Below are 27,766 nucleotides of genomic sequence, written 5' to 3'. Positions count from 1 at the left end.
ACTCAAATTGGCATCACCACCCCTCTTCACTCCCCCCAAAAATCTGTCTTCAGGAAGCCTTCCTCTTGGCCGGGATTTAGGATTCTTCTTTCCCCTTATGGAGGATAACAATTCATAGCGCTACTCAGAGGTTAACAGTAAGGTGCCTTAAAAAAATAAAACAATAAAGTAAAACAAAATAAAATGCTGTTGTCATTCCTCAAAGCTCTCCTAGGAAGCGGCCACACATTTGGTTTCAGCATAGGGTCAAGGGTGGAGCCAGACAAGCTCCAACCAAACCCTAGCTTTGCCACTTCTCTCACCTCTTCTGGGAAGTGGAGACAGTATCTGCCTTGGAAGGTGGTATGAAGAAACTGGTGATGGAATCCAGAACCTGCTCACAGCCTCCTTGCATGGGACACTCAGTAATGTGTTTTTTTTTGTCATTACCAATGTTAGATATCTTGAGGGCAGTGGGTGCAAGTCAGCTCTGCAAGGACTAATACAGCTCATGTGATTCTACAGCCAAATCTCCACTTCTGTCAGACTGAGGAAATGGGATGAGACTTCACACTACTTTCTTTACCATAAACACAGCTGCTGTGGGCGAACCAGGGACAAGTGTGAGCCTGAATCGCCTCTGATTTTGGATAAATGTTGTGCAAATCATGTTAGCCATGGTTTCTTTTCCCATTTTTATATTTAATTGGTACATATTTTCCTTTGTGAATTAATCATGTTGAAAGTTGAATTTTCCCTTTGAGCATGAACACAACTTTTGTTTTGTTTCAGCCACTTTAAGTAGGAATTATTCTTAATGGGCATTGCCTAATTGCTTTTCTGAATCTGAGTTTACTTTGCCTTGGGGATTTATGGTTATTGTGAATGTAATATATTACGATGGTCTGAGGTGTACTTAATGTTCAAGATTAGCTGTCTCTGAATTCAGTCTAATAGTTCTGTGCTTCAACACCATCAGATGTCTCATTTCTGCTTTCGCTGTAGCTGCCTGCTCTTCTCTCCTTCTCAGTGGCACTTTGATCTTTGTCAGGATGTTTCAGTTAAGATAAAATCCAAAGCAGGCCCAAGGATAGCGTGGACTTGGTGTAGCTTCACCAGGCCTCTGTGCATCTCCCCTGGGCTCCACGTCTTCTGCATTGCTCTGTTCTCAGGCAGGCCATACCCCGTAGTGACTAAAAGTCTACGTAATACTCATTTCCATGTCCTGTCTTGTTCTGTGGGTGCAATAGCCCCTTGCTCAACAGTGTCTACATGTCTGCTTCCCAGTGGCCCTGACAGTGTCAAATGGCTAGGCTAGAACCTGTCACTTAGATCAGAGACCATGATGCTGGGAATGACCATCACAAAGCCCCTGACAAAATAGGGGACAAAATAGTCCCCGACATAAATCAGGGTGTTTACCAGAGAGGAGCAGAAAGGACAACCTGACCTGTTAAAAGTCTATTTGTAAGCCTCTCATGATGCCCTGCTGAGAAAGTGTTGATATAGACTATTATTCCAGTAAGAGAACCATCTTGCCACAATTTTTCGCAGTACCCAGAGGTGCCCAAGTGTGGCTTTTCCCAGTGAGTTACCTTTCGGTGCATCCAGACTACCTCTGAAGGGCATCTGGGAATCCACCCAGCATCCCTCCCCCCGTCCCTGACGCACAAGAACAAATACCATCCCTGAGAACAGCCATTCCCAGCTCCTGTTCTGGAGGTGGCAGTGGGTCCAGGCTTTGTGGGAGCTGACCTGGCCTTTCACATTCCACCTCTCATGATACCAGTTCAATGTGCCCTTCTCATAAAATCTGTTTCTCTGTCTAATGAAGAATACAGAAAACCTCATTCACCCACATCTAGAATAAGGACAACCTGGGATATGAGATGTCTCATAGGCAAGCCTGTGCTTCTCCTGTTTGCATCTGTGATATTGATTCGGCTGCCTAGAGATCTTTTTGTATCCTTATGCTCATCTATGTTCTCGATCAGCACTCACCACAAGACCCTGGTAGCTACTGACCACGTGTGGCTATTGAGCACTTGAAGTGTATTCACTGCCTTTGAGGAAATGAATATTCCATTTATTCTATTCCATTCTATCCTATTTTTTATTTATATCTAAACGGCCACATGTAACTAGTGTATTGGATAGCATGATAATCTAGAGACAGGTATGTTTACCAAATAACAGCCTAAGACAAGTGACCTTTTATTGTGTACTTCCTCCCTGTCAGATGATGGATTTTTTTTTTTTTCAAGTGTTCTCTTTTGGGTAAATAGGCTCCTTCCAGTTTTGTCCTTAGAATATATTCAGCAACAAAGAATAGCATTATTTGATTAAAAAACATGAACCCACAAAAGAGAATGAACAAAATAAATCTTTATTTGAACTGCTATGCTGATCATTCTGAGGCTCTGGTCACTGTTCAAGTTTCTATCTAAGCCATTTCATAAACAGCATCATAACTACAGTCCGCCAACTCCAGCACAAATGTGACAGGTCCAATGCACAGTTCTCTGTGGCTGAGCGCTGCAACAACATACAGTCACTCAGTATATGTGTGCTATGGCCACCCGCTGGGTGTCACAGGGTACTCACCTAATCACCTGGAAGGCCAGTACAGCTACAGTCCACAGTAAGTGTTCAATACCCCAGACACCCCGTGAACACCTGCCCAGGTGGAAGGCACTACAGACTGGGGTAAAGACAAGGATAACATCTCCCTGTCTTCAAGGGCCTACTTCAGTAGGCTACCTTCCCTTGTACTCCATGTCATTGGCCCTGGCATGCTTGGCTAATAAACAAACACTTTGTAACCTGATGATTTATATCATCTTGCTAACGTGAAGAGACTTAAGGCACATTGAAAGAGAGACCAGATTCAGAGCTTCAGCTCTCATCACTGGACCTCAATGGTTCTTACCCCAACCACAGAATGAAGGACAGGCAGAGTTTGCAAGGGTCTGGTTCTAGCCAAATCAATGCTCAAAATTACCTGAGTTTTCATTGGCTTCTCTGAACCACCCCACAAATTTGGAGCATGTTGACCTCCTACCAAGAGGCATCCAAGGTGGAGAGGGGGAATCTTTCTATATCACAGCTTGGAGAAACAGAACATGTGACTGGAGTAGTTTTAGAACCAAAAGGTGAGCACATTCATGTCATCACTTTAGGAACGAGTTTCATTATACACAAACCAAGGGAGGTAGAAATATATACCAAAAAAGGATGCTGTAGGCTCGAGCATTCTCAAGAGCTGTGTTTAGACAGAGGTACAAACATTTCCAATTCAGATCTCCAAATATGCTGAACAATAACTAAATGTGCACCATCCAATCCTCTCCATGTTTTCCTATGCACGAAGGCAGGAAAGGAGATTTTCATAACTCTGTTACAAAGAGCATGTACAAGCAAGCCTACATTTTGTATGTATGCTTGAATGTTATTCTTCCAAAATATAAAAATCAAATATCTGCCTCTGGTATCTAGAAACAACTGGAAAAAGTATGACTGCTTCTAGTTTTTAATCACCTGAGTAGGCATGCTTAACCAGGTTTTTAACCTTCCCGTGCTGTCTGGAGAGGACACAGAAACAGAGACAATAGGGACTTCTCATTCCAGGAAACCAAATTCAGGACAAGTAGAACAAACACTAAGCACATTGGACAGTACCCTTGCACAGTTCTCCTGTGGAAAGAAGGGAGGGATTTTAGCATAGACTTCATTCACATTAGGGGTACCGTGGATTACGTGCTGGGAGGTGACTGCTCTGGGACATCTGGGAATAAGTAAACTGAGAGCTATGTTCTAGAAGGATAAGTTAGGAGCTTGGGCACTAGGTCTTGGTCAGAGCCCATTACTGACTAGTAGCTTTCTTGTCTTTGTGCTGCTGGTAGGCACTCAGTATTTCTGCGATGATGCCCGGGTCCTCCAGGGTGGTTGTGTCCCCCAGATCCTGAGCTCTGCCCAAGATTATCTTCCTCAGGAGCCTCCTCATGACTTTTCCAGACCGAGTTTTTGGAAGACGTTTCACTATCTGGCAAGGAAGGGGTACGGCATTAGAATCTGGGGTGGCACCCAAACTTCAGAAGCCTCCGACTGCACTGAGACAGGAAGAACTCTGTTTAGGGGATAGTGGAGCCCCTGGTCTCTGGTTTCATCCTCCTACAATCTGGACCTGAAGCTGTAATCAACCCAAAGGGCAGGATCAACCATGAGTCATGCTGAAGCCTCCACTGAGCCAGGGTTCATCTGAACCTGTGTTCATCTCACTGCTGACACCTCTGTTTCTCCCATCAGCTACACTAGTAAGGGCCCCAGGTAGCAAGAGAACCAAGCACATGCCACAGCGCCTCGTCTCCACTCCCTGGCCTGGGCTACGGTTGGTTTTGTCTTATATATCATGTCAGAACTACTTAATGATGTGAGAACTGCTTAGTGTTTGAAAATTTAGCATTTTATATTTTCAAACAGCCACAGCCCATTCAATGTCAATGGCAATACATTAGAAGCTGTGTTTGGGCACTTTAAACGTGACCGGTCTTTTGAAAGAGTTCAATTCATCTTAGGGAAGTTCAGGTCTTCCTGAAACTCTGGTCCCCAAGTCATAGTCTGACCATGTGCTATATGGAGTGAGGCCTCAGAGGACTACTCCCAGACCAAGGAATGCCATGGGGAAAATGTTAACAAAGAAAGGGATGAAAAGCTAACCAGGCTGAGAGGGTAGCCCGATTCTTCCACAGAACTGACTCCAACACAGGCTCCCTCAGATAGGGTCTAGTGGCATCTCCTTTCCTGGCACCAGAAAAAGTGTTCAGAAACCGCATGGGGGCTGAAGAACTCTGGTACTTTCCACGTGTTTCTCTATTTAAAAACCCTAATGTTTTCTGTTCTTGTAACCAATCTCCATATGCCAAAGTAAGAGAGAGTGTAATCTTGCCCAGCAGTACACCCTGAACCAGCAAGCTGAGCAAACTTCTGCCACTACATCCATCTCCCTGCCTTTCTCCCACTCCCTTTGACAATGCAACCATCCACTACCCTCAACTGCCACCCAGGAAACCAGCTGTGTCAGTTTTGCTGCGATGTTAGTTGTGGGAAGTGAGAAGAAGGCATGAGATGAGATAAGCAGTGCAGTTGTACCTGAGGTGGAGTCCACTCACCAGAATCTGATCAGGCACGGCGTATTTGGCAATCTTGGTGGCCACTGTGGACCTTAGCTCACTTATCACCATGTCTGAGTCACCTGTGTCATCTTTCAACACAATAAAGGCAAATGCAGCTGGAAGGAGAGTGAAGTTTGGGGATGTATTATCCAGGGTATTATATACAAATCGCCATAAATCCAAAGGATTTCAAATCATATGTTGAGCAGCTGGTTTCTTTAGTTGCAGCCCTCAAATGCATTATCATTTTCATTCAAAGTGGAAGTGATTCTGTCAGCTCCACTGAATGTCCCAGGTGGGTGGGCATGCTTGGTTGAGAGCTTGGGACCATAGCTCTGGTGTTGACCGGCTGTGCATGTGGCCTTGAACACAGGACTTAACCTCTCTAACTGTCCACACACCTGTGAAATAGCCTGTAACACGGGCTCATAGGAGATTTACTATCAGCTCCCATGAGATGGTGCAAGGGAACATGGCACATGGCACTAATCTCATGCACATGTGTCCAGCACTGTAAGCACTAGCCATGGTGGACATCCAAATTTAAGTTAAATTAAGTTAAAAATGTAGTTCCTCAATCGCATGAGCCACACGTAGCCAGTGGCTACTGTACTGATAGCACATATGAAGGACAGTTGCATCATGGCAGAAAGTATGTTGGGCGACACTGGCCAACCCATACTTTAGCATAGACACTACACTGTATTTGTGAATATCCTACCACGTTCTAGAAAAGACTAACAGTGGCTCCCACAGGTCTCTAAATTCATTAATCTCGTACATGGGATCCAATTCTATTTTTTCTCCATAGGCAGTCAGTCACTCGTCCCAGCACCATCTTGGATTGCCTGTCCTTTCCCCACTGACGTGCAATGTCCCCCTCTCTCATACATGAAGTTTCTTTATATGTGAAACCCTCTTTATTGTTTGTTTGCCTGTTTATTCTTATACCGTTTCCACCCCATCTTAATGAATTCTCCCTCTGGCACGTATCACCTAACGTACTATGTAGTTTCCTCATTGGTCATGTTTATTGTCTGTCTCTCTCTCTTACTCCCTAGCCCCTCCAGCATGTCACCTCTAGTGTCTCGTCTCTTTTTCTCACTGCTGTGTCTTAGCATCTAGAACAGTGCCTGGGACATAGCAAGTACTCAAAAAATATTTGTTAAATGCACCAGTGAATTACTTTCCTGAATAAGCTACAATCTGAAGAGACCTAGAGCCTTTGCCTAAAAGCCACTCCCTGTTCCCCATTTCCACCTGGCAAACACCTATTCATCCCTCAAAATCCAGTTCAGCTACCTTGCACTCTGTGAAGCCTTTTCTGACTCTGTCCACGAAAGTAGCCATGGCACTTGCTGTGTGTAAACAGTTGTTGGTCTCCCCGCACCCCTGAGCCCCATTTTTCTCTCATCTTGGTATTTGAGATGCCAGGTAGTTCAGGCTCACGCCACAGGGGCTCAGAAGAAAAGGGCATAGCCAACACCTGAGCCAGCTACGAAGGCCTACTGAGAAGGGTCTGCGGTGTATTTAACTATAGTTAATTAAAATTTTAAAACCACCAAAGCAACACATACTGATTACCAAAATGTAAAACACTGTAGAAGTACATAAAATAAAACTGCATCTCTCCTCCCTGCCTCTCTCCCTTCATGCCTCGAAAGGCAGTGCAGTATGGTGATTAGGAGAGACTGCTACCCACGTGTAAGTCACTTAACTACTCTGTGCCATAGTTTTCTACTTGTAAAATGGGAGCTAACAGTACCTGCCTCATGGCTGTGAGTCAGGATTAAGTGATGACAGCCCCTGCACAGAACTCAAAATAAGCAGGTTCTGAGGGGCTGCTGGCTGCTGTCCCCAGAACCAAATTTTAAAGTTAACTTGTAGTTGTATACTGCCACCTTTTAAACCTTAGTGGCAACACACTGTACATGCTACCCTGGGTGTTTCCCCTTTGTCTCTAATTGGTGCCTTTTCCTGCCAGTCACTTGTATCTCTAATGAGATAGGACTGAAATGACCCTGGATTGTTAAGTTCTCAGCAGAGATGGATCAGGAAAGCTGACGTGGGAGGTGAAGCCAGCTAACAGCTAGGAGGTACGCGAGGCTAAGTTCAGGAACTGGTGAGATAGGCCAATGACAGAAACACAGCACATCAGTCTGATCGAGTGCAGACAGGGAGTGGAGACAAATAAATGTACGACAGCTTTCGAAGATGGCTTTAGAGCATACCAAGAAGAGTTAATGGGTTATTCCTGTATTACAAATGGACAGATGGTCAAATTTATAAGAAATCAGGAAAATGCATATCATCATACCCATGATATATGAATTCTCCCCCACCAGCCTGGCAGACATTAAAAGGCCTGACAATACCAAAGTTGCTTAGGATACCAGGAAGCAGCGCTGAGCGTTGCTGGTGGGAGCATGAAGTGGCCTGAGGCCTCTGAGTGTCACTCATGAGGACTTGTTGCCATCTTTACCCCCTTGATCCCTAACAGCCTAATCTCATGTTAACAAAGAGAAAGCAGTCTCGAGGGAACACCTTTCTTACGGCAACTGAACGTGCCTTTTTCAGAGCACTGAAATTAATGTTAAATTTTACAATGGGTCAATTTAGAGAAAGTGGACTAAATAATGAACAGCGGTACACAAATGTAAAAAGAAGGCAGGTGACATTTGGGACACACTTGACACAGGATATTCCTGACAGCGGGAGAAAGAACACCCAAACCTAGGCCACTTGCAGAACAGTAGAGGTCAGTTTGCCTGGCAGTGCAGCACAGGGTCAGTGAGTGTCTAGTTCACACCAGAACAGGCATTACAACACTCAGATGATCCTACCCCTTCCCAGACTTACCTGCTTAGAAACTGGCAGACTTTGGAACAAAGTGTGTCCTCAGTAAAGAAGACAATTCTGATCACTCGCTCTCCATTCTCCCTGCATGTCTCTGTGCAGTGGGAACCACAGGTCAAATTCCTCCAGTCCCAGAGCAGCAAAAGAGCCTGCTCCATGGCAAACCCTGATCAGCCAGAACGGCTACAGAATTGACACCTGATGCTGTGCACAAGCACGTGCAAGGAGACAATGTAAGCAAGGCAGGGTACTTCATCATAAGGCCTCTGAACCAGGGCCACCAGAGGCACTGTGGACAGAGAAGCAAACTCCCCACACTCAGCGGGGGCCAAACAGCTCAGGGCCACTTGTAGATGAGTGTCCTTAAAGGACAGGAGAGCTAGGGCATCTCAGAAATCTGACTCTAGTCTAACGGGCATGCTGTTCAGGCTCCTCATCCAAAAACTCCACTTGCAAAAGAAGAAAACCAAGAGCTTCACCCATAAACACCCTGCTACCCTTCCTCCAGAGTCTGTTCTTTTTACAGAAGTGCCATGATGGGCACCAAGACCAAAGATTAGAGGAGCTCCTTCTATGGCGCTCACCTTCTCCTTTGATGTCGTGGGGGTAGCCAATGACAGCAGTCTCCGGCACTGCAGGGTGGCTAGCCTGCACAGAACAAAATGGCACAACATGTGGGAGGTGGAATACTTGACTCAGCAAATTACAGCTACCAATTTGAGACCAATATGACTTGCACTCACCATTGCATCCTCGATTTCTGCGGTCCCCAGTCGGTGGCCACTTATATTGATGACGTCGTCCATCCGCCCTGTGATCTGGTAATAGCCGCCCTTAGTTCGGTGAGCCCCATCTCCAGAGAAGTAGTAGCCTGCACCATAGCAAGGGAATTCAGTGTCAGTACCTCCGAACCAGGACCCAGCGGGGCTCCTTTCCTTCCATAAGGGACACAGTGGGACTCTATAGAAGAAAGCTCCACAACCCTGCACCCTGCTGACTTCCTGGTGCTGGCCCTCATTGCAACTCCTCATGGAGACACTCTCTAGATGTGCTATGTGGCTGTGTGCTAGTGAAAGAGCAGATGGCTCTGAGACAGCAGAATGCAGTGAAGATTGCAAATGTCTGAGCAGAAGGCATACAAGGAGCGGACTCAAGCTTCCCCAAAAATGAGTCTCGTTTACAAGTCTGAGACTGAAGACTATGGGTGCCAACAGGCACACTGTGTGTGTACGCTTCCAACCCAATGACATAGAAGCAAACTGGGAGAAAAAATCAAAAGTAAACCAGAAGAAAATTTGTAGTCATCAAGATAGTTTTCCAAGATGGTTTCTTCACTCTTCTTTCTTAACAGCCTCAGGCGTGCTGTCTCACTTAACCATGAGGTTCCTGAGACAGGTCTCTTCCCATTTTCGACATAAAGTCAGGGAGGTAAAGAGGGAGGGGGTGGGATTCAAAGTCATGCCTCGAAGGTGCCTGTCCTACGCTCACAGTCACTGTGACCTTAGAAACGTTTTCTGAGAATAGGGTTCCACAGCAGGTGTAAAGGCATGACATGACCCACATTAGCCAGCTCACCTGGATAAGCCTTGAAGTAGGCATCCACAAACCTCTGGTGGTCTCCGTAGATGGTCCTGGCCATGCCTGGCCAGGCCTGGGAGAAGCACAGAGCCCCAGAGACGTCATTGCCTTCCAGGATGTTCCCCTGCAGACCCAGGAGACGCAAGTGTGAGAGAACAGGCAGATTCTGGTTGAGAAGCAATGGACTGACAATCAGCATTGTTCTCCTAATTGGTTGGTTTGAGGCAGAAAAACGACAAGTGTTCCCCAAAGGAAATGTCCAGAGCTTTCTCCGCTGCAGGGGCTTCTGAAGAGAACCTGGGCTCCCCCTACAAGGCGATTTAATCTACTGTGTCTCTAAGAGGAGACTCTGCAGTGAATACTATGTGAAGACACAGGCCTTTCTGCCACCTACCAGGCAATGAGCACACATGACATGGGCAAGTGGACAGAGGAGGCCAGGAAGGTAGAAAGGAACACCAGGGAGCTCAGTGGGGTGCACAGGGAGGAAGGAGACACCCTTGTGAGGCCCTTACGCACCTTCTCATCTATGAGAGCTGGGACAATGCCAAAGAAGGGTCTCATCGCCATGGAGGGGAGAATTTCTGCCCCTTCTTCTGAGGGCCGCGGTGCAATGCAGATGCCACCCGTTTCTGTGGGAACAACAGGAATGAAACACCGATGGGCTTACAGGCTAGTGACATGTTTATCCAGGCCATGTCATCAAGGGTCTGGGACAGACACACTGGCTGGTACTCTCTCAGAGTGAGAGGTGGGTGAAAATGCCCATTTAGGGGAAGGAAACGGCCCCCAGTGTCACAAGAAATTTTATCTGAGCCAAAACTAAACTTGTGTTCTGGTCTCCTCTACTGCAGAGTGGGAGTGGGGCCCAGACGGAGGGCACAGTCCCAGGTGTCGCAGCTCTGTGGCCCAGAGGGTGCTGCTTCTCCTTCTCTGAGGCCCTGCTCATCCAGCCCTCACTTCAGTAAGAAAGGCAGAGCCCATCTGCCTGCACAGGGAAGATGAAGAATTGCTTCTGGACCAGTGCCCATTCCATACAGAACAACAAAAACAGACGCCCACAAATTCTGTTTTCACATTATTTCTCTGGCATTTCCTCACAAGGCTCAGCTGTAATCTCAGTCCCGTGCCCTCCTGAAAAAATGAAAACTGAGCTATTTAGAATGTCCCATTTTCTGGCTTCTCAAAAGATGAGACCTCAGCCACATCAGTAGTGGTCTCCTGCCCCAAACATTCTAATAAGTCAGATACTCAAGAGAAGATGGGGAAAATCTGAACAAAATGCTACAGAGAAAACGCCTTTCTCACTAAAGTTTAGATTTAGACTCACAGTCCCTTAAACAATAGGGCCCATCCTCATCACATATACTTACATTCAGAAAGTGATCCCTATGAGGAAAGTGAACATTTAGCTGAATACTTACTATATGTCAGGCCTTGAGCAACATGCATTAGTGGTATCCCCTCATTCCATCCTCACCCAGGGTCTGGAAGGAGCACCACCATTTTACAAATGAGAAAACCAAGGCTCAGAGAAGCCATTACACATCCCAAGTCCTACACTGCAAAATAGCTGCCACCAGGCTCCACCTCCGAGCTTCTTTGGTCCATATGTCAGGTTTTCAACAACCACATTTAAGGGTTGAGGCATGGGTAGTGTTGCACTTGCAGAGCCTCACACCTGACCCCTGCACTTGGTGCTTGGTTGTATGTTCTCAGTGCACTAACGTGAGAGCACAGCTGTTGTGGGAGGAACCCACCAGGTAAGCCCTGCACCCACCTACCCAGCATGCCCTGACCCTCCTCCTCGAGGACGCTCTCACCTGTTTGCCACCAGGTGTCCACCAGTGTACATCTGCTGTCCCCTACCACCTTGTGGAGCCACTCCCAGGCCTCTTGGTTGATTGGTTCTCCCACTGAAAAAGAAAAAAGATGTTAATGGACCTCAATGAATATGAAACTAGAAGGAATAGATTATTAAGGGGAAACAGCTATATAATTTTCCTGAAGGACATAAAAGAAGATATAAAAAAGCAGTGAAATCTGCCACACGTTATGGCCATCAAAGAAATAAAAATTACAATGAGATATTTTCACCATTAGAAGGTTAAAAATAAAAAATAAAAAAATTGACAAGAATGTAGAGGAAACTATCACATGCACTATAGGAGTATAATTTGGTATGGCAATCTTGGGGAGCGATTTGGGTATTTCTCTTAACATCTAAAAGTGAATGATGCAACTACTATGGACAACCTTTTAGGGCAGATTATACCAAAGCTAAATATAGGTTTATCCTATTATTCAAAAATTTCACTCTTGGCACACACCCCACAGAAATGAGTGCATACGTCTACCGAAAGTGGACACGTACAAGGATGTTTACAGTGGCCAAAATCTAAAACCTATCCATCGAGAGTGGAAGAGAGAAATAAAGAGTGCTGTATTCATGTAGTGGAATACCATACAGCATGAAAATGAGTAAGCCACTGCTATGCTCAACAGGGATGAACCTGAGTCACAGCCCTGAGCAACCGCAGTAGGCACAAGAGTAAAGCATGCCGCACAAGCCCATGTATATGAAGTTCAAGAACAAGCAAATCGGTCCACACTGAGAGCAATCAAGTAGTAGTCATGGTTGAGGGCTCTTGACTAGGAGCGGGCATCGGGGAACATTCTGGACACTGAAAATTTCTACAGCTTAATCTGGGTGTGGTGTGCATGTATATATATGTGTGTGTGAGAGAGTGTGTGTGTGTGTGTGTGTGTGTGTGTGTAAATAGTTCTCAAGCTGAACATCTGGTATTTGTGCTTTTCACCGTATTTTACACCTCAATAGAAAGGGGAAAGTGTTCACATCCTATGACTTATTGCCAGTTCCCAGTACCTACCTGCTATGGTCTGAAGGTGTGTGTCCTCCAAATTTATGTTGGAATCTCAGCCCCTAAAGATAATGGTATGAGGAGGTGGGGCCTTTGGGAGGTGCTGAGATCATGAGGGTGGAGCTCTCAAAATAGGATTAGGGTTCTTATAAAAGAGACCCTGCAGAGCCCCCTCCTGCTTTCGCTACATGAGGACAGGGCAAGAAAGCACTGTCTTTGAAACAGAAGAGGGCTCTCACCAGAACTTAACCATGCCCACGCCTTTATCTTGGGCTTCCCAGCCTCTACAACTGTGAGAGATAAATTCCTGTTGTTTATAAGCCTCTCAGTCTGTGGTTTTGTTATAGCAGCCTGAACAGCTAAGACACTACCCTAATAAAACATCCACGCCAGATTAGAATTCAGCCAGAACTAGCAGATTTAGACATATTGTTGCTAAAATACTGAAATACTCTCATGCCAGTTGCCTCTTGATCAGGAGCACCCATGATGTAGCAGCTAACCAAGACCTTTCCTGGCTGTGGTCTCCCATGCTGGTCATACAGGTGGCTGAGTGGTGTGTGTATCACTTCTGCACTCACACATGCCCAAAAAAGAGGCAGGAAGATGCCATTTTAGCACTGGTTGATACTGAGAAACTGCCAATAGCCCCAGTAGCCAACCACAGGGACATGACTGCAAGGACCATGGCAATCCACACAAAAGGGTGTGAGCAAGTTTTCAAACATGGGGGCAAAGCCATATGGAAATCTCTGCCTATTGTTGAGTTAAAATAAACATCACAGGATAATAGTACAGCTTGATCACATTCATGTTAAAGAATCAACTCAAAGCCGAGCTGTGTTTTTGCATAGGAATATAACTTTGAAGAAGCTGCCAGAAGGTGAACAAGCAATAGGGTCCCCTGGAGCAGCATTCACGAAGGATGTCATCTTTTGTTATAAATTACCGAGTTTTTCTTTTAACAATAAGAATATATCTGTGCATTACTTGTAAAATTAAAAGTTAAAAAAAATTTCAAGAAATATGTATCTTGGGGTAGAAGTCTTGAGTGAGCTGGATTCTGCCAACTGGTAAGAGTAAATGAAATCAACACACCCAAGTCTGGAGTGCTGTGAGGGCTAATCCAGTTGCCTAGAATGGTCCTGAGCTATGACCGCAGCAGACCAACACAAAGCTGGCCCTCGTCAGATAGGAAGTATACTGGTCCCTAGTGCTGCTTGGTGCCCCGTGCAAGGAGTTGCCAGGTTATTTTTCACCAGCCTGTCAGCACTGCTTACTGATAACCTGGTCTTTTGGAAACCCCCACAGGGTTCTGCTATTGGCACTGGTCAAATGGCAGCAATATGACTCCCAGACAAGTAAAGTACTCAGAGCCCAGCTGAACCTCTTGTGGGCTCCCTGGTGCAAAAGGGTCCCTGCATGCATCAGTAGTACCTGATCCAAGAGAGGAAGATCTAAGAGTGAGTCTGGCCATGACTTTTATGGAAGGAGAACCGCAGGGACTTTGAGGGATCCCTGCCCGAGGCAGCTTTCTGCAGAGACAGACCCCACTCTAACACAACTGCTAGAGCACCTAAAGTGCTCAGAGCATGTGCCTTGTCATTTGGGTCTTTGTGAGTTTTCCTCAGCAACTAAATCCCACAAGTGCATATGGCAAATCAAACCTCCCTCCAACCCTGTCCCCACCTAACTCCCTAGGCCCACTCAGGTAACCTTGCAGACAATACCTGGAGAACCTGAGATGTTTCGATGGCCCTGGACATCCCTCTACTTGCTTTTGGTCCCCACCTGCTGCCTAGCCCAGAGTGTAGGGACGCATCATGAGTCCTCTCCATCGACATGGGGTCCCAGTCAGGAGTGCACAGGCCTTACCTCCACAGCACCAACATGCCAAGAGAGGCAACTCAGACTCCCCACCACCTAGAAGATGGCCCAAAGCACTTTCTTCTGCCCCCGCTTAGAAAATTCAAAGGGCTTGTTCATCCAGAAACAAACTGACACTGACCACCAAGCACGCCCTGAGCAGAGAGGAGCTGGTTGCATGAAAAGGCAGCTTTCAGGCAGCGCTGCCTAATGACTTCTGTCCCAGAGAAGTCAGAGTCTCAGGTGAAGTCCTCAGGGCAACATCTGGGTGCTCAGTTTCACAACAAGCAGTCAGCCCCCACCTGGCCTGCTGAGTTTTCCTGCATGTGGGCACAGCAGTGCTAAAGACACAGATGGCTGTGACTTCTGTGAGCTCACTGCCTGGTGAAATGGTCAGCATGAGGACAGATATCTCAACTGAAGTCAGGTCATCTAAAAACTGACAGCCCGAGGTCCAGAGAAGCCAAAGAAATCCCCAGGAGACGTAGCACAGAGAAGGGCCTACAGGGAGGGTCAGGTACCTGAGAGGTGGGAGGGGGCAGCAGGGTGCTGCAGGCACAGAGGGCAGAGCAAACCAGGCCCCCAAGTCCTGTACCAGTACTGCATGCCCTTGTTACTGACAAATAAAGCATGCACACTGTCCTTTTCAAAGGACACACCGGCAGAAAGACAAATCCCTAGGGGTACCTGCCCCAAATGTTCTTCCTCCATGAAAAACCACCAAGCAGATCCTTGTATTCACCAAGAAGCATAGAGGGCCTCCTGCCTTGTTTTCCTTCCTGACCACATCTGACAACATGTGGAGGAGCAGAAATGAAACGCGTCCGGGAAAAGCAGAGGGAACAGGCAAGGCTTCCCAGTACCATATGAACAAACCCCATGTCACCTTTCCCAAAAGTCTTCATGTGACTTGGCAATATTTATCAACACTATGAATGGAGATTACCTTCGATCTGGCAACTACCTGCCTGGAAATATCCAAAGTGAGAGCAGTGCACAGCACAGAATGACATTTCTTACAGAGCTTGGGAATAATCAGCGCCCAGCATCAGAGGAATGCTGAGTGAACTGCAGTTCACTTCCACAGGACAATCCCGTGCAGCCACAAAGAAAGGACACAGGACTTATCTTACTGAGTTGGTAAGGATTCACAATAAGGATTAAGTACAGAACTGAGGCACAGATAGTTCCCGGAATGCTGTGCCCCAGACTGTTAACAGCTGTGGTCTCCAGGGAGGGGCTGACCTCTGCTTCTTACTCAATGCAGCCTGGCATTGTTTGAATTCAAAGAAATGGCCACGTAGTTTTCATGGTTAAAATCACTTAGAAGCCTGCCCTGGCTCTGAAAGATGACATGCATTCCCTCTCTGAATGCAGAGCAGTATTCACCTGACCCCAGGGTCCGCAGGGAGGAGCGGTCGTACTTCTTCACCCAGGCATCACCATATTTCAGCAACAGCCGGACAGCCGTCGGGGCACCATAGAACTGATTGATCTTCAACCTCTGCACCATCTCCCAGTACCGACCTACAAAACAGCCCCAATTCAGTCGGTCTGAGAGCCCATCGGACATTACCTATTTTAACCTAATTTAGAGATCAGTCAACAGCACTGGGTACTAAATAAGTGCAAACACCTGCATTGTTCACAAAAACGAGATTCAACATTTATCACTGGGATAGAAAGGGAGCCCCCTGGGAAAAGGTTCGCTGTGGCAGTCATCCTGCCCCTCCATTCCCATCTATTGGCAGGCTCATTTGCAAACAGCCTTCACCTGGCTCTGGACAGCTGCATTCACATGGTATACCCACATGATATGACTAATAAGTTAAAAGAATGTTACTCTGAATTTAAAAATAACCCATGTAGCATTAACCTAGAGCTTGTGTTCGGTTGCATTTAAATGGTCTCTAAAATGGTAACTGGTGCTTCCCCTGGAATAGTGTGGCAAGGCCACCACTGTATGCGCCCTAGGGAGCAGGACAACTGCTTACTACACACCTCATTTCTCAGAAACCCCTGAAACTCACCACCATCACCCTACACACAGGGAGCTGAGTTTCAAGTGGCTGAAGTGACATGCCTGCAACTGTACCTAAGACATGGCTCTTACTCCCCTGGCTATGCCCCCTACACATTCTTCCTGGAGTGTATCCAGAGCCACCGTGCCCCCGTGGGAGGCTGGAGAGGAGCCAGGGGAGGTGACAATGATATGCTATGCACATAACTGTCAGTGCTATGGGACAGTTGGCCCTTCTAGCAGGGGCACCACTATTCAATTACATTAAAACAAATACTTGGGGACACTACACTGAGTGGGAGGAAGATACCAAGGTGAGCAAGACATGGCCACAGCCTCTAAATGAAATCAATTCATGGAGGTGGCTCCAGCCACACCTGACATACTCTGATGGAACAGCCCTGAAGACATAAGTAACTGGCTGTAGAAAGCACCCTCTGCCTAGGGGAAACTGAGGAGGTCAGTTGGCTTGGCTTCGAGGGAGGATTGGATCTAGTCAAATGGCCACAGAGGTAAGAGAACAGAGCTTTCGGTCCCTATCGGCTGCCTAGCCCTCGAGGGGTAGTTCTGAGGCAGACAGTTTAAGTTAAAGAACACTGGAGTGGGTAGTCTTGAGATGGCTTCCAGTGCCAAATTGGACCCCCTTCTATTGGTCATCTGATCTTGCGGTAGACAGGGTCCCCAGTCCTGGCCCACCTGGCAGAGTCCAAGGCTCAGCACTATACCATGGGACCACAAACCATAGCCAGACCAGAATGAAGGCCCTCACTCCATCCTCCTTTAAATCTCTCCTCCTTCCTCAAGCACCCTCCTGGGGATGCTATTTGGGTTCCCAGTCCTCACCAGGGTCAGGGTAAACGGGGGTGCTCTCAAAAAGGACACTGGTTGCTCCATTGCAGAGGGGCCCATATACCACATAGCTGTGTCCTGTGATCCAGCCGATGTCAGCCACACAGCCAAAGACATCCCCCGGCTGGTAGTCAAACACAAGCTGCAGAAACAAGAGAGGCTGTCAGGGGCCCATCACCCCACATTCCCACATGTCACTAAGCATGTTCTTTAACTGTGAGATGCAAGTGCTCCAATGACCACCGAAAGCAAAGGAGAAAGTACAATGCGGTGGCTTCATGGGGTCATGGCAGTGAAAAGATGGAGTTACCGGTACACACAGCAACACACTGACTCTTGCAGAGGACAGTGAAAGAAGCCAGGCCCCAAGTTGTATACTGTATGAGCCCCAGCTTGACAAAGCTGATCTGTATGCAGAGGTCACACCAGAGTTGGTCTTGCTGGGCCTTGTGAGTAGCATGTCAGGGCCTTCCAGGAGCTGAAGATGATCCCATATCCTGATACAGGTGGTGGCCACATATTACTCACACGTAAAACTTCATCTAGTCCTATGTATAAGGGCATCTTCCTGCATTAAGTTATGCCACAATTTTTTAAATCCCTTAAAAACTGCAAAACATTAAAGTTGAAAAGACCAAGAAATGCCTCAAGCATCATCAGTTTCTAAGAGCCTGAGAGGAATGACAGGTGTCTGAAGCATTCTTGTCAAAGGGCCCAACCTGAGCTCAATCCCATCTCTGGATCTAACTGCCCTTTGCAGGAAACACGAAGGCCCGCCAGGGCCACCAGGGCCACCAGGACAAACAGCCAAGTGCTACAACAGACAAAGTTTAAGAAAATGGAAGAGATAAAGGGAAAACTATACATTTAAAAAGGCTTAAAAGACATATCGAAAAAATGTCAGTGGAAAGAGTAAGCTGCAGGACCTCGGAATGTACATCCACGTGTCAACTAGAGAAAGGAAAAAACAAGGCAGTGATGTTGTAGAACAGGGGTCCCTAACCCCTGGGCCATGGACCATACTGGGCTACACAGCAGGAGGTGAGTGGCAGGCGAGCAAGCAAAGTTTCATCTGTATTTGCAGCTGCTCCCCACCGCTAGCTTCACTGCCTCAGCTCCACCTCAGATCATCAGGCATTATTCTTACAGCACCAGTGGCTGGTGCAAAAAAGGTTAGGCACCGCTGCTGTAGAAGTCAAGATGTGAGGAGGGGGCTGAGGGCAGATGGGCTATGAAGGGGCTTCTGTGAGGCTGGTGACATTCCATTTCCAGAATGAAGTGGGTTTGCCTTATAATAATAATTCATTAAGCCACACATTTGATTTGGATGGTTTTCTGTATCTGTGCTCTATTTTCAATATTTTTTTAAATTGGGGGGCAAATGGCTCCAGTCTTCTGCTGCCAAAGACAAACACTGAGATTCTCCAGGAGTTTCTAGACAGCTTAGTAATGGGCCCTGTGCAGCCATGTTGGGGCGAGGGTTGGGTTGGGGGGAGTGGAGGGAAGCAGGGATACTTTTAACAATGACTGCACTTTCACTACCCTGTTGTCTGAGCCCTGCTTAGATGAGCCTGGTCTTTCCAGTCACCTGGTCAGATAGTTCTCTTTGCTGCTACCACCTGCTGGAGCTGAGTTTTACCTTCTGCAAGAGAGGGTCTGGTCCACAGATGATACATCGAAATCCAATCCCACCTGGAAAGTATCAGCCACTTCTCAAGGCAACCAAGGATGCCATGATAAACTGCAATCCTCCACCCACATTTAAATGAGTACTGATTTCTAAACTCTTTATTGGAATATAAAAATGTGTCATAGTGTTTGCTTTATAATTCCTATAGCAGGGGTCCCCAACCCCTAAGCCACAGACTGATACCAGTCCATGGCCTATTAGGAAACGGTGAGGTGAGTGGCGGGTGGGCGAGTAAGTGAAGCTATATCTGTATTTGCAGCTGCTCCCCAGCACTAGCATCACTGCCTCAGCTCCACCTTAGATCATCAGGCATTAGATTCTCATAGGAGCACCGACCGGTCCCTGTTGCCAAAAAGGTTAGGGGCCATGGCCAAAAAAAGGATGGTCTGCTGTAATATAACTTCTATGCACTAAATTTAATTTTCTTTATAAAAGTAAATCTTTTTTTTTTTTTTTTTAATTTTACTTTTAAAACATGGTCCCAGTGAGCAGGGCCTAGAAGCCACAATTCTTTCAGGGACCCATGAAAATGTTTTACTTTCCTTTAAAATCGGAAGGAGAAAAAATAATCTTTTAAGTAAAAGAAAATGTTTTAATATATAATAGTAATACAGTCATCTTTATACCAAAGCAGTTGTAAAATATAATTTTTGACTTTTTTTTTTTTACAGAGGAAGGGGCCCAGAAAGGACAAAGTGTCTAGGACCTGAGCATCAGAAGGTGACCCCGCCAGTGAGTACGTCAGAGCTGGTGAGGGCCAGATTCCTGCAGGCCCTTGAGCCAATAGATGATACAGGCATAGGTGCAAAGGGCTAAAGGCCAGCAGTAAGACTCAAGTTTGGGACCCGGACTCTTCCAGCAAGGACAGGAACACAGCTCCCCTGCCCACCCTCTCACCTGGGCTAGTGCCACAACTCATAGCAGCCCTGCTCATGAGCAACCCGCAGGAAAACATGAGCAACTCATACTTAAGGAAACTGCTTAATAACAGGAGTTCTAGCCCTAGATCCAGCCCCACTTAGTCCCCTGCCCAGTCCCACCAAGAAATTAGCACCTCGCACCCTCCACCCACCACTGAGGCCATACCCTGTGTGTCAGGGCGGCATACAGAAGGTAGCCCGCCTGGGTGTGCACAAGGCCCTTGGGTGTCCCGGTGCTCCCGGAGGTATACAGCATGAAGAGCATGTCTTCACTGCCCATGCTCTCTGGGGCACACACAGGGTCCTCCTTGGCCATTTCCTGCAAGAGAGAAGAAAAAAAGAGCACCACCCAGGGCAGTTAGCCTCTCCCCTTCATTCAGCTTCCTTAAGAACAACTCTTCTTAGCCACTGTAAGACTCGGCAGACTGGATCAGAGCTCACCTTCTCTGGACTGCCCTAGTTCAATTCCACATGTAGAGAAGATGCAAAATAAAAGGATAAATCCAACCATTTCTGTTATATTAACTGTTTCTCTGTTTGTGGTTATTTGAGTTCCATCTTCTCAACCATGATATAAACCTATCAAATATCACAGTGGAACCCTGGACACCTCTAGGGAACCCAGATTCAGAAACACAATCTAACAAGACTCAGACCTAGTTAACCAAATAATAACCTCTCCTCAAACTATACAACATGAGGTAAACCCACCTGCTCAAGAGGGACATCCAGATTCCCCATGTGGACCTTGTTATCCGTCCTGTGAGCCACCAGGACATACTGGATGGTTGGGCAGTACTTCACGGCTTCATCCACTATCTTCTTCAACTCCACCACGCGCCCTCCCCGAAGTCCTTGGTTGAAGGTGATAACCACCTTGCACTTGGCTAATAGAGACAATGGACATTTCTGATCAGTTTCCTCCCCACTTTAACCCTCACAGCCTAGGCTGGCAGCAGCACATTCCAGGCCTAAGGCGGTGATAGAGAAAGTTCAATCTTGAGTAAAAGAATCAGCAAAAAAGTAAGAGGTATGACTGCTTTGTAATCTTTGTGCTGAGTGCAGAAGTGACAAGCATTTTCTCAGCTCTATGGAGGAGCAGGAAGTAACTGGAGATGTTACTTTGAAGCTGAACTCTTTGAACCTTCTATCATTCCTTCCCATATATCTTGAGGGCTTTCCCAGGTAAGAGGCCATACATCACCCCCAGGCACAGCCACCATGAGGTAGAGACCAAAAAATTTGGGAAGCCAGAGACTAAGCCCCAACATGTCCAGTGTGGCCCCTGCACGATCCAGGGCCAAACTGCTAGAGAACAAAGACCACACCCTGGGTGGATGCCAGGAGCTGCCAGCCCCCACACTCACCTTCATGGGAAGGCCCTCTGGGGTCTGCACCTGCTCTTCAATGACCCAGCCAGACTCAGCCAGGCCCAGGGTAATGCAAGGATGGTTCAACGTATGAAAATCAATCAATGTATTACAGCACATTAATAGAATGAAGGACAAAAATCACATCTGAATTGATGTAGAAAGAATACTTAACAAAATCCAACACTTTTTCATGATAAAAATAATGAACTATGAATAAAAGGAAACTTCCGTAACCTGATAAAGAGCAACTATGAAAACCAGCAGGTAACATCACACTCAGTGGTGGAATACAGAAAGCTTTCTCCCCTAAGATCAAGAACAAAACAAGAACATCCACATTCACTACTGCCATTCAACATTGTTATAGAAATTCTAACCAGAGCAATTAGGAAAAAGAAAAACAGAAAAAAAGAAGCATCCAGATCACAAAGGAAGAAGTACAACTATCTCTATTCACAGATGAGGTGATCTTAACTGTAGAAAATCCTAAGGGATCCACAAAAAACTACTAAAGCTAATAAACAAATTCTTCAACTTTGCAGGATACAAGAACACACAACTTACTGTATTTCTATACATTAGCAATGAACAATCCACAAAGAAAACTAAGAAAACAATTCCATTTATGAAAGCTTCCAAAGAATAAAATACTTAGGAATAAATTTACCAAGGAGTTGCAGGACTTATACACTGAAAACTACAAAAAGTTGCTGAAAGAAATTAAAGAGCACATCAATAAATGGAAAGACATCCATGTTCATGGATTGGAAGACTTAATATTATGGCAATATTCTCCAAACTGTTTTACAGATTCAGCATAATCCTTGTCAGGTGACTCCCTGAATCCCCAAAACACCCAATTCACAAATTGCCTAGTGGCAATTTTGGGTGGTTACTGGGCAAGTAGCCCCAACAGGTGCTCTCAACAGGAGCTTCCTTCAGTAGCAATCAACAGGCCTCCGCTTGTGCAACGGGGGAGACACTTTTAGTGGCGGGCAACTAGCAATACCTGTAATAGTTCTGAGTAAATCTCAGGGATCAGCATCTAACCTCAGTGTGAGCAGAGACATTTGCAAGTGGCCAGAAGCTCAGCACTGGCAACAAATCTGAACCTGCACCAATATGAGGAACACCACTTGCTCCACCCTGGTGACTCCCTGAGGCTCCATCTCATTCATCTGCTGAGACTGTCAGACAGCCTCTAGCCAGTGGGTGCCCCGGACCTTTTGCTGAACTGTCCCAGACCCAGTACTAGTGGCAGGCAGCCTTGGTTCACCTCATGGCCTCTCCCACATACTTCCAAGTCCAGCTCAGTTAGTAACCAAACATAGATAGCTTTGTAGCTCCTACCAGGTAGCCACTGGCCAGTCATAGGCAACTGACTGCAGCCTGCACTAAAGCCCCTCACAAGGGGCTCCAGAACCAGCACACCCAGAGGCTATGTATAAGGATGCTCATTGAACTTAGGAGAATAGATGAGCTCAGTAAGAATTTAGACAAAGAGAAAGTAAGCATGAATAAGGACATAAAAACTATAAAAAAGAACCAGTCAGAAATGAAGAATACAATGACTAAAATGAAAAATACATAAGAAGGAATCAATAGTAGATTTGACGAAGCAGAGGATCGAATCAGAGATTTGTAAGACAAGAAAGCAGAAAACTCCCAATCAGAACAGCAAAAAGAAAAAAGAATTTGAAAAATGAGGATAGTTTAAGGGAGCTCTGGGACAACATCAAGCATAACAATATTTGCATCACAGAATACCAGAAGAGAGAAATCAAAACATTGAGAGCCTATTTGAGGAAATAATGACTGAAAACTTTCCTAACCTGGTGAAGTAAATAGACATATAAGTCCAGGAAGTGCAGAGTGTCAAACAAGATGAACCCAAACAGACTCACAAGACATATCATAATTAAAATGGTAAAAGTTAAAGACAAAGAGAGAATCCTAAAAGCAGCAAGAATAAGGCAGCTAGTTACTTATAAGAGTACTCCTATAAGAATGTCTGCTGATTTCTCAACAGAAACTTTGCAGGCCATAAAGAATTGGCAGGAAATATTTAAAGCGATGAAAAGAAAGGACCTAAAACAAAAATAAGTCTACACACCACATCTATCATTTAAAATGATAAGATGAGATAGAGTTTCTTGGATGGGAAAAAAACTAAAGGAATTCATCTTCATCAGGCAAGTATTACAAGAAATGTTGAAATGTTGAAAGGACTTCTTTTAAAAAAAGAGGAAGAAAAAAATAAGATAATATGAATAATAAAATGGTAATATCTATGCATATATCAATTACACTTTAAATGTAAATGGATTAAATGCTCCAATCAAAAGATATAGGACAGCGACGTCAGAAATACAAAAAATCATACAAGAATACTATGAAAAAGTATATAACACCAAATATAATAACCTAGAAGAAAGGGACCAGTACTTAGAAAAATATAACCTTCCTACACTGAATCAGGAACTGGAAAATCTAAATAGACCGACCAATCGGTAGTATGGAAATTGAAACAATCATCCAAAACCAAAAAGTAAAAGTCCAGGACCAGATGGCTTTACCATTGAATTCTACCAAACATTCAAAAAAGATTTAATATCTATTCTCCTGAAACTCTCCCAGAAAATTGAAGAAGAGATATTACTTCCAAACTCATTTTATGACGCCAGTATTACCCTGATACTAAAACCTGGTAAAGAGAACACAAAAAAAGAAAAAGTACAGACTAATACCTCTCATGAACATAGATGCAAAAATTAGATACTAGCGAATCGAATACAGCAACATATTAAAAAGATTATACGCCGCGATCAAGTGGGCTTCATCCCAGTGACACAGAGATGGTTCAACATATGCAAATTGATTAATGTGATATACCACATAAACAAATTAAAAAATAAGAATCATATGATCATATTCATAGATGCAGAAAAGGCCTTCGACAAGATACAGCATCTATTTATGATCAAAATACTTAATAAAATCGGTATAGAAGGAAAGAAACTTAACATAATAAAGGCCATATATGACAAACCCTCAGCCAACATTATACTTCATAGTGAAAAACTAAAAACCTTCCAAGATCAGGAACAAGGCAAGGCTGTCCACTATTGCCACTGCTATTCAATATGACATTGGAGGTCCTAACGAGTGCAATCAGGCAAGAGAAAGATACAAAAGGCATCCATGTAGAAAATGAAGAAGCCAAACTGTCACTATTTGCGGAATACATGATTCTCTATATAGAAAACCCTAAAAACGCTACAAGAACACTACTAGAAACAATAAGCAAATACAGTAAAGTTTCTGGATACAAAATCAATGTTCAAAAATCCATAGCATTGCTAAGTTTTAATAATGAAGTGTCAAAAAAAAAGAAGTGGAAAAAATAATTCCTTTTGCAATTGCAACAAAAAGAATAAAATACCTAGGAATAAATCTAATAAATCATGTGAAGGACCTATATAATGAAAACTATAAGTTCCTATTAGAGAAATCGAAGAAGATGCAAAGAAAAGGAAAGATATTCCATGTTCTTGGATTGGAAGAATCAACATAGTTAAAATGACCATTATTACAGATTTAATACAAACCTCATCACAATCCCATCGGCATTTTTTTACAGAAATAGAACAAAAAATCATCAGATTTGTATGGAAGTGCAAAAGACCTCGAATTGCCAAAGCCATCCTGAGAAAAAAGAACAAGGCTCGAGGCACCACTCTGCCTGACTTCAAATTATACTACAAAGCAACAGTAATCAAAACGGCATGGTATTGGCAGAAAAAGAGACACATGGACCAGTGGAACAGAATGGACAGTTCAGAAGTAAACTCATATTTATATGGGCAAATAATTTTCGACAAAAATTATTTGTTGAAAATGAAAGGAAACCCTCTTCAATAAATGGTGCTGGGAAAACTGGAAAGCCACCTGCAAAAGAATGAAACTAAACTGTTGTCTATCACCACACACCAAAATTAACTCCAAACGGATTAAGGACCTGAATATAAGACCTGAAACAATAAAATGCATAGAAGAAAACATAGGAACGAAACTCAAGGACCTTGGACTTAAAGAGGATTTTATGAATTTGACCTCAAAGGCAAGGGAAGTAAAAGCTAAAGTAAATGAATGGGACTACATCAAACTTAAAAGCTTTTGGTCAGCAAAAGAAACCATCGACAAGGTAAAGAGACAACCATCCAAATGGGAAAACACATTTGCAAGCAATGCCTCCAATAAGGGCCTAATATCCAAAATATACAAAGAACTCATACCATCAATGACAAGAAAAAAACAAACGATCCAATCGAAAAATGGGCAGAGGACCTGAACAGACACTTCTCCCTAGAGGACATACAAATGGCCACCAACTATATGAAAAGATGTTCAACATCACTAGCTATTAGGAAAATGCAAATCAAATCCACAATGAGATACCATCTCACACCTGTTAGAATAGCTATAATCAACAGGACAGGTAATAACAAATGTTGGAGAGGATGCAGAGAAAAAGGAACCCTCATACACTGCTGGTAGGACCGCGAATTGGCACAGCCACTATGGAAAACAGTATGGAGGCTCCTCAAAAAACTAAGAATTGATCTACCATACGATCCAGCAATCCCTCTACTGAGTATTTACCCCAAAGACTTAAAACCCATATCCGAAAAGGTATTTGTAGGTCGATGTTCACAGCAGCATTATTCACAGTGGTCAGGACATGGAAGCACCTGAAATGTCCTAAGATGGATGACTGGATAAAGAAGCTGTAGTACATACATACAATGGAATATTACTCAGCCATAAGAAGCGACAAAATACTGCCATTTGCGACAATATGGATGGACCTCGAGATAATCACGCTCAGCAAAATAAGCCAGAAAGAAAAAGTTGAAAACCACATGATATCATTTGTATGTGTGATATAAACCTAAAAGCAACAAACGAACAGGACAAACAAACAGAGACTCATGGACATGGACAATAGACTAGTGGTTACCAGAGGGTAGGAGGGAGGGGAGAGGGGAAGGTAGATGAGGTAAAAGGGGTCAAATATGTGGTGACAGAAATCTTAAGTATTGGAAGTGAACACACAATGTAAAAAAAAAAAAAAAATATATATATATGTATATACCATATATATATATACACGCCTTATTGTTAACATGTATAGCTCAAACATACCAGATTTTGTTAACCAATGTCACCATCAAAAATTAATTAATTAAAACAAAAAAAGACATAGGGTAGCAAAATGGATAAGAAATGAATACATACATATATATATATATATATACAAATATACTGTCTACAACAAATAAGAAATGAATACATACATATATATATATACATATACTGTCTACAACAAATCAGTTCAGATTGAAAGACACACAGAGCCTGAAAGAAAAGGGATGGAAAAATATATTTCATACAAATGAAAATTTTAAAAAAGCTAGAGTAACGATACTTATATCAGACAAAAGAGACTTTAAAATAAAAGCTATAATAAAAGCCAAAGAAGGACATTATATAATGATAAAGGGATCAATTCAACAAGAGGATATTACTCTAGTAAACATTTATGTACCCAATATAGGAGCACCTCAATATACAAAGTAAATATTGACTGACATAAAGGGAGAGAGTAACAGTTAATACAGTCATAGCAGAGAACTTTAACACCCCATTAACACCAATGGACAGATCTTACAGACAGAAAATCTATAAGAAAACAGTGGCCTTAAATGATACACTAGACCAGATGGATTTAACTGATATTTTTAGAGTGTTTCACCCCACAGCAGCAGTATATACATTCTTCTCAAGTACACATGGAACATTTTCCAAGATAGACTGCATATTAGGACACAAAACAAGTCTCAGTAAGTTAATGGAGACTGAAATCATATCAAGCATCTTCTCTCACCATAATGAGATGATATTTGAAATCAATTACAAGAAAAAAACTGAAAAATATGCAAACACATGGAGGCTAAATAACATGCTACTCAAACAATGAATGGGTTAACAATGAGAAAAAGGAAGATGTTAAAAGATAACTTGAGACAAATGAAAATGAAAACATAATGTCAAAATCTGTGGGACAGAGCAAAAGGAGTCCTAAGGGAGAAATTCATAGCAATACAGACCTACCTCAAGAAATGTGAAAAAGCTCAAATAAACAATCTAACCTCTCCACTAAAGGAACTATAAAAAGAACAGCAAAAATGCTCAAAACGAGTACAGGAAGGAAATAATAAAGATCAGAGAGGAAATAAATGAAGTAGTCTAAAAAAAAAAAAAACAATACAAAAGATCGATGAAACGAGCTAGTTTTTTGAAAAGAGAAGCAAAATTGATAAACCTTTAACCAGACTCAAGGAAAAGAGAAGACCCAAATAAATAAAATCAGAAATGAAAGAGAAATATAAAAAAACTGACTGCACAGAAACACAAAGGATTAATAGAAAATCCTGAAAGCCATTATATGTCAACAAATTGGATAATATGGAAAAAATGGATAAATTCCTAGAAACATACAATCTTCCAAGACTGAGTCAA

The 27,766-nt window shown here is 44.1% G+C and overlaps 1 protein-coding gene across 2 annotated transcripts in view; it reads right to left on the bottom strand.

Annotated features, from left to right (window-relative positions):
* Nucleotides 1-2,344: 2,344 nt before the first annotated feature.
* ACSS1 (acyl-CoA synthetase short chain family member 1) overlaps nucleotides 2,345-27,766 on the bottom strand; it is a 55,567-nt gene continuing 30,145 nt past the window's right edge. The window contains exons 4-14 of one of the 2 annotated variants that reach the window (XM_039864656.1): nucleotides 20,523-20,698; nucleotides 19,978-20,130; nucleotides 17,196-17,343; nucleotides 15,722-15,859; nucleotides 11,408-11,500; nucleotides 10,104-10,216; nucleotides 9,582-9,708; nucleotides 8,750-8,877; nucleotides 8,591-8,654; nucleotides 5,148-5,266; nucleotides 2,345-4,021 (exon numbers count right to left, since the gene is read on the bottom strand). In XM_039864656.1, coding sequence (XP_039720590.1) covers nucleotides 3,842-4,021; nucleotides 5,148-5,266; nucleotides 8,591-8,654; nucleotides 8,750-8,877; nucleotides 9,582-9,708; nucleotides 10,104-10,216; nucleotides 11,408-11,500; nucleotides 15,722-15,859; nucleotides 17,196-17,343; nucleotides 19,978-20,130; nucleotides 20,523-20,698 — 1,439 coding nt within the window. In that variant the 3' untranslated portion in view covers nucleotides 2,345-3,841. The remainder of the gene's footprint in view (nucleotides 4,022-5,147; nucleotides 5,267-8,590; nucleotides 8,655-8,749; nucleotides 8,878-9,581; nucleotides 9,709-10,103; nucleotides 10,217-11,407; nucleotides 11,501-15,721; nucleotides 15,860-17,195; nucleotides 17,344-19,977; nucleotides 20,131-20,522; nucleotides 20,699-27,766) is intronic. The other variant, XM_039864658.1, reaches the window with a different exon arrangement.

Source organism: Pteropus medius, unplaced genomic scaffold (assembly GCF_902729225.1).
Source record: "Pteropus medius unplaced genomic scaffold, Ma_sr-lr_union100, whole genome shotgun sequence".
In the NCBI taxonomy this organism is placed as follows: Eukaryota; Metazoa; Chordata; class Mammalia; order Chiroptera; family Pteropodidae; genus Pteropus; species Pteropus medius.
Note: the sequence above shows the minus strand (reverse complement) of the source record. Positions and strands in the feature narration are given on the sequence as shown.